The sequence below is a fragment of the Cnephaeus nilssonii genome (genome assembly GCF_951640355.1).
Source record: "Cnephaeus nilssonii genome assembly, chromosome: 16".
In the NCBI taxonomy this organism is placed as follows: Eukaryota; Metazoa; Chordata; class Mammalia; order Chiroptera; family Vespertilionidae; genus Cnephaeus; species Cnephaeus nilssonii.
Genome location: NC_137087.1, coordinates 60354207 through 60364234, shown reverse-complemented (window position 1 = coordinate 60364234; position 10028 = coordinate 60354207). Strand labels below are relative to the sequence as shown.

Sequence of the window (10028 nt, the reverse complement as noted above, 5' to 3'; positions counted from 1 at the left end):
CTCACCCTCCCTCACCCTCCCGCACCCTCCCTCACCCTCCTGTACCTTCCTGCACCTTCCCTCACCTCCCGCACTCTCCTTTACCCTCCCTCACCCTTTCTCACCCTCCCTCACCCTCCCTCACCCTCCCTCACCCTCCCTTACCCTCCCTCACCCTCCCACACCCTCCCTCACCCTCCCTCACCTTCCTGCATCCTCCTGCACCTTCCTGAACCCTCCCTCAACCTCTCTCACCCTCCCGCACTCTCCCGCACCCTCCCTCACCTTCCTGCACCCTCCCTCACCCTCCCGCACTCTCCCTCACCCTCCCTCACCTTCCTGTACCCTCCTGCACCTTCCTGCACCCTCCCGCACCCTCCTGCACCCCCACAGCAGCAGAGCCTCCGTGAGCCAGCTCCCATGTACCCGAGAGCAGATTTCCGGCAATTCCATCGGTGTGGCACCCCGGGAACTTCTCAGTCACCTGCTGAGCCACAACCAAGTCCTCCCACCAATATCTACATCCCAGCCGGGGGGAGTGGGGAGGGCGGCGGGGGGGCAGTGCTCTTTCTGGGGCAGCTGCTCCTCCTGACCGTTCTCACCTGCATTCTGTCTAATTCGCTTTTTTTAAAAAAAAATGTATTTTTATTGATTTCAGAGAAGGAAGGGAGAGGGAGAGAGAGAGAAACATCCATGAGGAGAGATGACCATTGATCGCCTGCCTCCTGCACACCCCACACTGGGGATCAAGTCTGCAGCCGGGGAATGTGCCTGGACTGGAATCGAACCGTGACCTCCTGGTTCGTAGGTTGACCCTCACCACTGAGCCCGCCGGCCGGGCCCAATTCTCTTTACTTCTCTTTAGCCAATCCCCCGTCACCCATGCCCCGTCCTGGATAATAACGATGCACATGAAACATCCCTGTGGGCATCACTGTGTGGTTTCTCGCTCCTGGTTGGATCCTAAGGGCTCAGACCAGGGAGCCCCACAGCCCAGCTGTGACCCCAGTCAGCTCCTCCTCACGCAGGTACATCCTCTCGCTGGGCCAATGGCACAGGCTCTGGTGCGAGGAAACCCATGTGCCGATCGGTCCCCACGGGAGGGCAGGGGGAGGGGGGAGGCGTCAGGAGGGCACCTGAAGCTGAGCTTTTAAACAGTCGCCAGCGGACATGTGAATGGCATCTTCCCGGAAAGGGTGCCACCTGCTCACCCCCCGACCTTCCTCCTCTTTCCTCGGGGAGATTGGGGTCTTCAGGGTCCGGACCCTTGCCCTGCACAGCTCCCCGCTTCTCTGGGAGACAGCCTTCTCCGTGGGCATCGAGAGGGGCGGGCCCTGACCTGGGCGCTAGGAGGCGGCCGGGGGACCTCGGGGGCTCCAGCTGGGCCTGGGGGCGTTTCTGGCCGAGCTGCTCCATTCAGAACACAAAAGGCTCACAGAGAAATACCCGAATGTTTGTAATAACTGCCTTTATTTTATTTCCACTTTTGATAAAAACTAGTTGGTTCTTAACTCCCCAAATGATAAATGACAAACGTAAATGTTGGAAGAAGGCGTGGCAGCCTGGGAGCCCGCCGTGCCCGGCCATCGGCTGTTCCGGGGGACGGCTGCGGAGGACAGGGGGGTCCGGCGCGTCCTCCGGCTGACGCCGCCCTGGCAGTAGCCATGGAAACGGGCTCTGGCTGGGGGAGGTGCGGGGTGGGGTGGGGGCGGCGAGGGCTGAGTCCAGGTCGTGGGAGCCGCTCGCCCAGCTCCCTGGCGCAGCCCCATTTCCCCAGAGCTGCCTCCAGCACTGGGCGCCGCGTCCAGAGGCCCCTCAGCGCTCCACGCGGTGACCCGGGGCGCGGGCTTGCACGGCTGGCAGAATCAGGGGCTGGTTTGTAAGAAGTGATGGATTTGGAAATTCGATTAAAAAAATATAACCCCTGGGATCTGAGCCCCGAGGAGTGTGGGAGGCCTTTCTGCCGGGGGGAACGGGGTGGGAAGGGGGGCTCAAAGCAAAGGGGGAAACTCGGAAATACGAAGAGAAGGGTCTGGCGGGTTAGGGACTTGATCGGCCCTGGTCTGAGGAGCCCCTTCCTCAAGCGTCACTGGTCCTGCCTGTTTGGGCCAGCAGTTCGGGAAGCGAGGTTTTCCTTTGTGCAAAAAAAAAAAAATCATCTAAAGTAAAAATAAGTGTGCTGTCGTGAAGGGCTGTTTAATGGTGTGTCCGGTGTCTGGAGCCCTCCGGGCCCGGCAGGGGGCTGGCAGGCAGCCTGCGGTTAGACGGCGTTCCGCTGAAGCAGCTGGTCCAGTAATTGCTGGGGAAGCAGGAGACACACGTCAGGTGCAGAGCACACCTGGGCCCACTCCCATCACACCTGGCGGCCAGAGCACACCTGGGCCCACTCACATCACACCTGGCGGCCAGAGCACACCTGGGCCCACTCACATCACACCTGCTGGGGCCAGAGCACACCTGGGCCCACTCACATCACACCTGCTGGGGCCAGAGCACACCTGGGCCCACTCACATCACACCTGCTGGGGCCAGAGCACACCTGGGCCCACTCACATCACACCTGCTGGGGCCAGAGCACACCTGGGCCCACTCACATCACACCTGCTGGGGCCAGAGCACACCTGGGCCCACTCACATCACACCTGGCGGCCAGAGCACACCTGGGCCCACTCACATCACACCTTCTGGGGCCAGAGCACACCTGGGCCCACTCACATCACACCTGGCGGCCAGAGCACACCTGGGCCCACTCACATCACTCCTGGCGGCCAGAGCACACCTGGGCCCACTCACATCACTCCTGGCGGCCAGAGCACACCTGGGCCCACTCACATCACACCTGCTGGCGGCCAGAGCACACCTGGGCCCACTCACATCACACCTGCTGGCGGCCAGAGCACACCTGGGCCCACTCACATCACACCTGGCGGCCAGAGCACACCTGGGCCCACTCCCATCACACCTGGCGGCCAGAGCACACCTGGGCCCACTCCCATCACACCTGCTGGCGGCCAGAGCACACCTGGGCCCACTCACATCACACCTGCTGGGGCCAGAGCACACCTGGGCCCACTCACATCACACCTGCTGGGGCCAGAGCACACCTGGGCCCACTCACATCACACCTGGCGGCCAGAGCACACCTGGGCCCACTCACATCACACCTGGCGGCCAGAGCACACCTGGGCCCACTCACATCACACCTTCTGGGGCCAGAGCACACCTGGGCCCACTCACATCACACCTGGCAGCCAGAGCACACCTGGGCCCACTCACATCACTCCTGGCGGCCAGAGCACACCTGGGCCCACTCACATCACACCTGCTGGGGCCAGAGCACACCTGGGCCCACTCACATCACACCTGGCGGCCAGAGCACACCTGGGCCCACTCACATCACACCTGGCGGCCAGAGCACACCTGGGCCCACTCCCATCACACCTGGCGGCCAGAGCACACCTGGGCCCACTCACATCACACCTGCTGGCGGCCAGAGCACACCTGGGCCCACTCACATCACACCTGCTGGCGGCCAGAGCACACCTGGGCCCACTCACATCACACCTGGCGGCCAGAGAACACCTGGGCCCACTCACATCACACCTGCTGGGGCCAGAGCACACCTGGGCCCACTCACATCACACCTGCTGGGGCCAGAGCACACCTGGGCCCACTCACATCACACCTGCTGGGGCCAGAGCACACCTGGGCCCACTCACATCACACCTGCTGGGGCCAGAGCACACCTGGGCCCACTCACATCACACCTGCTGGGGCCAGAGCACACCTGGGCCCACTCACATCACACCTGCTGGCGGCTGGGCCGTTACCTTTTTGAAGACTTCCGCGCGGAGCCTGTTACTCTGTAAGATCACCCTTTTCTTCTGTTCTTCTTTTTTCTTTCTGACTTCCGGCAAGTTGTTGTAGATTCTGAAACAGATGCAGGAAACACTGTGAACGGCAGCAAGACAACGTGTGTCTGAGGGGCTGCAGCCTGGCCTGTCAGCAGGCGCCGCCGTCTCAGAGGGAGCTCTGCTCACCGGGTCTCCAATCCGCGGGACCCCGAGGCCGCGGGGCCCTGACAGTCTCCGGACAGGGCTGCGAGGCTCAGCACGCAGAGCCGGGGCGGGGGGGCGAGGAGGGCGGGGGTAAGAGGAGCGCCGTTTCTTTCTTTAGTCGTCACTTTCCTTGTCCCTCCGCTCCCTTTGAAAACGAACCCCTTCCTTGTAAAGCCAGGGGTTCCAAGCCCACTGCTCTGCCAGCCGAGTGCCAGCTTGCCCCTCGGCGCTCGCCTCCCCGTGACCTAGGGAAGCAGCAGCAATGGACGGAGGAGCAGGATTGGGTTGGAATCACACACACACACACGCGTGTGCATGCGTGTGTCTGTCTACCCTCAGCGACTGCTCTCCTCCTTCACCTGTTTCCAAACACATGTCAGGCGAGCAGCGGAGGGTGCTCGTGTCGTGGAGTAAAATCAGGCGCTTCCACTGGACAGGCAGGGCCCACGGGACCCTCTTCTGGACGCTTCTTTCCTACCTCCCAACAGAACAGTTTCTGCACCGATGCCAGGCAGAATTCTCTAGAACCCACGGCACGCGTGCTGCCTGTGCCGGGCTTTTGCGTTGCCACGCACGTAAAACGACGGGTGTGGCTCAGCGGTTAAGCTTCTACCCAGGAACCAAGAGGTCATGGTTCAATTGCCAGTCAGGGCCCATGCCCGGGTTGTGGGCGTGGTCTCCAGTAGGGGGCGTGCAGGAGGCATCCGATCCATGACTCTCTCTCATCATGGATGTCTCTCTCTCCCTCTCCCTTCCTCTCCGAAATCAATAACAAAAAAAAACAACAAAAACCCAGCTCCTTCTCGTGCTGGAAAGCCAGACCTGTTTTGCTGAACAGGCGCCACGAGTAACACAGTCATCGCCACGGGGAACAGCACTGACGCTGACGAGACAGCACCCGCCGCCATCCCGGTTCCTGGGCGCGCGACTGATCACGCGGCACGGACTGTCTCATCACTCCTCACCCGTCGGGAGAGGCGTGGGGTCCCGCTGTGACGGGGTGAGGAACCCAGGCCCCAGCCGGGTCAGGAGACTCCGACCTCCGTCTGTCTGACTGGGCCCAACACTGTCCCCGGCCACGGCGCAGAGGGACCCGGGAATACGGTGCCGGGCGCAGTGCCTGGCTCACCGTGGGCATCCCCATGGCCTGAATGAAGACAGGAGCCATCGTCACCTCCACAGAGACCCGTCCTCGGGCACTGAGCGTCTGAGCCCCCGGGGCGTTTCAGGGAACAGCCCCCCACTCACCCTGCGGCTTCTGATGCAGTATTTATTACATTTTATTTATTTAATCTTCACCGGAGGACATTTTTCCCTTTGATTTTTAGAGAGAGTAGAAGGGAGGGAGGGGGAGGGAGGGAGGGGGAAGAGAGAGGGAGAGAGAGAGAGCGCGAGAGAGCGCACAGAACACTGATGTGAGAGAGGCCCAGTGATTGGTGTCTCTCGCACACACCTGACTGGGGCTGGTAATTGAACCTGTGACTCTTCGGTGCAGCCGATGCTCGATCCCTAGGCCACACCGGCCCGGGCTGAAGCAGTCTTTTCTGAAAAGAGCTTCCTAAGTGAATTATGGTTCATCCATGTAATAGACCACTTTGCAGAGTTAAAGCCCGTGCGGAGAACCATCTGTATTCATACCTCCTGACACAGGCCGCCCGCACAGACGTGTAATAAAGTGGAAAAATAAAAGCAGGCCACGGGAAGATGAAATACCGCGTGGTCCCACTTAGGGCTAAACGTCAGATCACTGTCGGCACAGAGAGAAGTCTATTTCCGGGCAGAGGCGCCTGGTGGGTGCGCAGGCCGGGAACTGGGTGTGTTTGGAGATGGAAACAGAGAGTGGAGGGGGGGGGGCTAGCGGGTCACGAGGGACTTGAGCTTCATCTCTACTATTTGAACTTTTTAAATGAAATGTAATGAAGCGATATAATTAATAACAAAGAATGCAAAAGAAAGGGGGCCGTGCGCCCCTGGGGGCTGCGGCCTCAGAGCCCGGCCAGAGCCCACCCAGGCGCAGCCCACAGAGAGAGGGAACCGGTCCTGACTCCACGGAGACCGGCCTCCGGCGGGGGGAGCGGACTCGGGGCCATCCCCTCGCTTGTGCGTCCCGTCCCAGCCTCAGTTTCCCCTTCAGCACAACGCTGGGGCGATACGCTCTGTCCACGGACGCTGGCCTGGCCTCGATTATTTTCGTTGGAAGGCTCCCTGATCGCGGCGTGGGGTTTGGGGACCGAGAGGGAAGGATTTGGCGGAATTTCCCCCCGACATTGAAAGGGAATACTTTTGGCATGAGGTCTACACAGCTTCGCACTTCTAGCCAGCCAGCCTCGAAAGGCGGTGGCCCTTTACAGACCCCGCTAGGACGCCGCGGCGGGCAGGCCGTGAATGGGACGGCCCCCCTTAGCCTCCCGCCCGCGTCTTTATTTACAAAGAGGTTTCCTCCCGCCGGTCCACGTTGGCTCACGTCATGGAGACCGCATAACCAGGCCGAGGCCGGGGCTCTGAGCCGGGGAGCCCGGTCCGTCCTGCTCGGCGCTCTCTCTCGGCGCCCTCTCCGGCTGGCTTAACTATTGTAATTCTTCCCGGTGCGAGATACTTGGTTATAAGTTAATGGCATTTTGCTGGCCAGCACTGCGGAGCGGTTACATGTCCATGAGGCGGCCAGAGCGGGAAGAACGGCCGCCTTTGTGTGCAGCAGGTGGGGGGAGCTGGTGGGCGTCTAGAATGTCAACCGGCCGGGCAGAACAGGGCGGGTGTGCTGGCATCTCGCCGCCCAGCCCAGCCCGGCCCCGCTGGCCGGGAGGGAGGGGGCGCCAGGGAGCAGGCCTGTGGCCCCCGGTGGCTTCTCGGGCCCCCACGTGCCATCAGCCCCCACGTCTGGGCCCGTTTCCGCAGCCCTGAGCGTCGAGGCCCTCAGCAAGCAGCTTCCTCCTCCCCGTCAATGACCTTCAGAGGCGCAGGGACACAGAGCACCTGCCCGTCAATGACCTTCAGAGGCGCAGGGACACAGACACGGGACGACCAGGAGCGCCCGCTAGGAGCCCGGTGATCGCTGAGAGACCAATCACCGGTCGGTCAGGATCCAGGACCCCCGCTTTCCGAAGGATTTCCCACGAACAGCGGGAAGATCCCCCGGCACGGTCCCGCGGCCGCACTCCCCTGGGCCAGCGTTCCACATTCACGGCCAAGACGACCTCAGAGCTCACACGGGGACTGGACACCGGCCCCTCGGACAGCACGGGGCCCACGGAGCCGCCCTCCCCTCCCCCTCACGCCACCAGGTACCTCTTCGACCGCATATGCATCTCCTTCTCCGAAATGCACCTTTCTTTGGGTTTGAACAAGTTATCTGGAAAAAAGGAAAGAGGGTTCAGGTCAGAGGGCACGGGTCACACATTTCTAGAGAAACAGCTCGGTGGCTCCGCACGCTCTGTTCCCCGCTCTTCCTCCACGTGCCGGCCGGTCACCAACACGGCGGGGCGCAGTCGATGCTCACACCGCTGAGCCCCCGCCCCCGGCTGGCCTTGGCCGTAGCGAACTCCGGGCACGAGGCCCAAGGTTGGCATCTAACACACTTTATGGACAGTGACCTCCCCTTTTTAAAAACATATTTTTACATATTTTTACTGATGTCAGAGAGGACGGGAGAGGGATGGAGAGAGAGAAGCACCAATGACAAGAGAGAATCATGAACCGGCTGCCTCCTGCGCACCCTATGCTGGGGATCGAGCCCGCAACCCAGGCGTGTGCCCTGACCGGGAATCGAACCCTGACCTCCTGGCTCAGGGGGCGACGCTCAGCCCCTGAGCCACGCGGCCGGCTGTACTTCATTTTTAGAAGCAGTCGTGGTCTGCCGAGGGCGGCGCCCGGCGTCACGCTGGCTCAGGGCCCCGGTGAGCGGTCACCCCCACGAAGCAGCCACGCCGGCTCTGGTGCGGAGGACAGGCGCCCGGCCGCAGCCCGTGAAGAGCGGCACCGGGACACGCTGGCCCCGCACAGGCCGCGTCGTGGGGGGAGGGGGGGGCCGGCAGCCACCGGTGTGTGCTTAGTTCAGGAACACGGCGAAACCCACCCGAGTCCCTTTCCCCGGAAACGCTGCCTTGAGAGTTCGCGTGACGGGGAGCGCCGTGCCGGCCCACGTGCGGGTCTTCCGCGCCTTCTCCCTGGAGCTTCGCTTCTTCTCATTCACTGACAGGAGAGAGCAGGGGCTGTTCACCCCATCGCCGCTCACATCGAGGCGGCTTTCTCTTCTTCTCAAGCACATGAAGAGGAAAAGCCATGTCTGTGCTCCTGGGAAACCCGTTTGTTTTTTAAACCCCGAGCATCTGGCCTCGGGCTCTTCCCTGGGTCCCGCTCCAGGCCTGGTGCTAACGTCAACGGCGAGGCCGGACCTGCGTGTGCCTTTGCCCGTTGGAAAGTCAGCAGACCACCAGCCCCCAAGATGGGGGTCCCTCTGAGGCTGCTCTGGGGTGCAGCCGAGTGAAAGCCCGACATTCATCTCGATAAACACACGCGGGTGTTTACTATGACCCTCATCATGCACACACACACACACACACACGCACGCACACACACACACACGCACACACGCACACACACACGCCATTCTCCGCTCCGGCACAGACGTGCGTCCCGAGTTCAGAGCTGGAACACCAGCTCGGGCCTCCCATGAAGACAGGGGCGCGAAAACACACAAAGAAGAAGAAAACAACAACAACAACAACAGAGAAAGGATAGGGGCCGGGAGCTAAGAGGCGGACCCTCACAGGGCGCGCCCCTCCGGACGGGCCGGCGATGAGGAGGGCCCACCATGAGCCCCGGAGCCCGAGGACCTCCCTCCGATCCTCCTGCTGGAGAACCTCGGGCAGGCGAGGCCCCAGCTCGCCGCCTACAGGAGCCGACCCCCCAGTCAACCACGTCTATGAAACACGTTTGGGAAGAAATCGTCTGAATGTCCTGCCTGGGGCCGTTCTGCTCTATCTCTTAGACCCACGAGGACTGACCCAGCCCCGTTCCCAGCTCCCTCAGGGGCTCCTGGTCATTCCAGACTTGGTTTACACGGCGAAACCAACACCATAGCCCCTGCCCAGAGGTCCCCAGGGCTCGCCGGCACCACTTCCTGGCATTGATAGAAGAAAGGGCGGAGGAGAGTGAATGGCAGGGAAAACACCGGTTTCTTCAGCGAAGTGTGGTAGGCTGAGGTCAATTACCTGCAAGCAAAGATTCCCAGAGCAATGTTTCCCAAGGGAACTCTTAAGAATTAGATAAAAACATTCCCAGGTTAAAAAAAAAATAGGAAGAAGAGTGTTAAATAAACTTAAGCAGTCCTCACTGTTGCAGGACTTACCAGTGCCTTTAACATGCACTAGGGCCCAGTGGTGGGCAAACTCATTAGCCCACAGAGCCAAATATCAACAGGACAACGACTGAAATTTCTTTTGAGAGCCACATTTTTTAAACTTAAACTTCTTCTAATGCCACTTCAAAATAGACTCGCCCAGGCCGTGGTATTTTGTGGAAGAGCCACACTCAAGGGGCCAAAGAGCCGCATGTGGCTCGCGAGCCGCAGTTTGCCGACCACAGCACTAGGCATTGTAAACCTCCAAAAGAATATGGCGTGCGAGACATTTCTCAGAGGAATCCGAGGGAATGATCCTCCTCTGAAGTGCATTTTTGATTGTCCTAGGCTTGAGGACATTAAGGAGGAAAGTGACAACTGCAGAATAATAGCTCTCATTCATTCTCAAAGTTACGTGTGACTATAAAATAGGGTTTAGTCTACCTATGTACCGGAAGAAAACCCGGTATTCTTTGTCCACATTTTCTAAAAACGTGTATGTCTGCCCCCATTTAAAGGGACGTCAATCCTCATAGTGGCCCCCATCGCACCCTCCCCATAAAGCAGCCGTGTCTCATCCGCGTCTGAACGACCACCCGGGGGTAGGAGACGTTTTGCCCCAATTCCAGGGTTTCCCCGTGTTTTGTAAAGAG

At 60.5% G+C, this 10028-nt stretch overlaps 1 protein-coding gene across 1 annotated transcript in view; it reads right to left on the bottom strand.

Moving 5' to 3' along the window:
• Positions 1 to 1499: 1499 nt before the first annotated feature.
• The window catches only part of LOC307112712 ((E2-independent) E3 ubiquitin-conjugating enzyme FATS), a 101578-nt gene continuing 93049 nt past the window's right edge, over positions 1500 to 10028 (bottom strand). The window contains exons 5-7 of the mRNA XM_079793614.1: positions 7323 to 7386; positions 3810 to 3909; positions 1500 to 2278 (exon numbers count right to left, since the gene is read on the bottom strand). Of these exons, the coding sequence (XP_079649740.1) occupies positions 2240 to 2278; positions 3810 to 3909; positions 7323 to 7386 (203 nt within the window). The 3' untranslated portion in view covers positions 1500 to 2239. The remainder of the gene's footprint in view (positions 2279 to 3809; positions 3910 to 7322; positions 7387 to 10028) is intronic.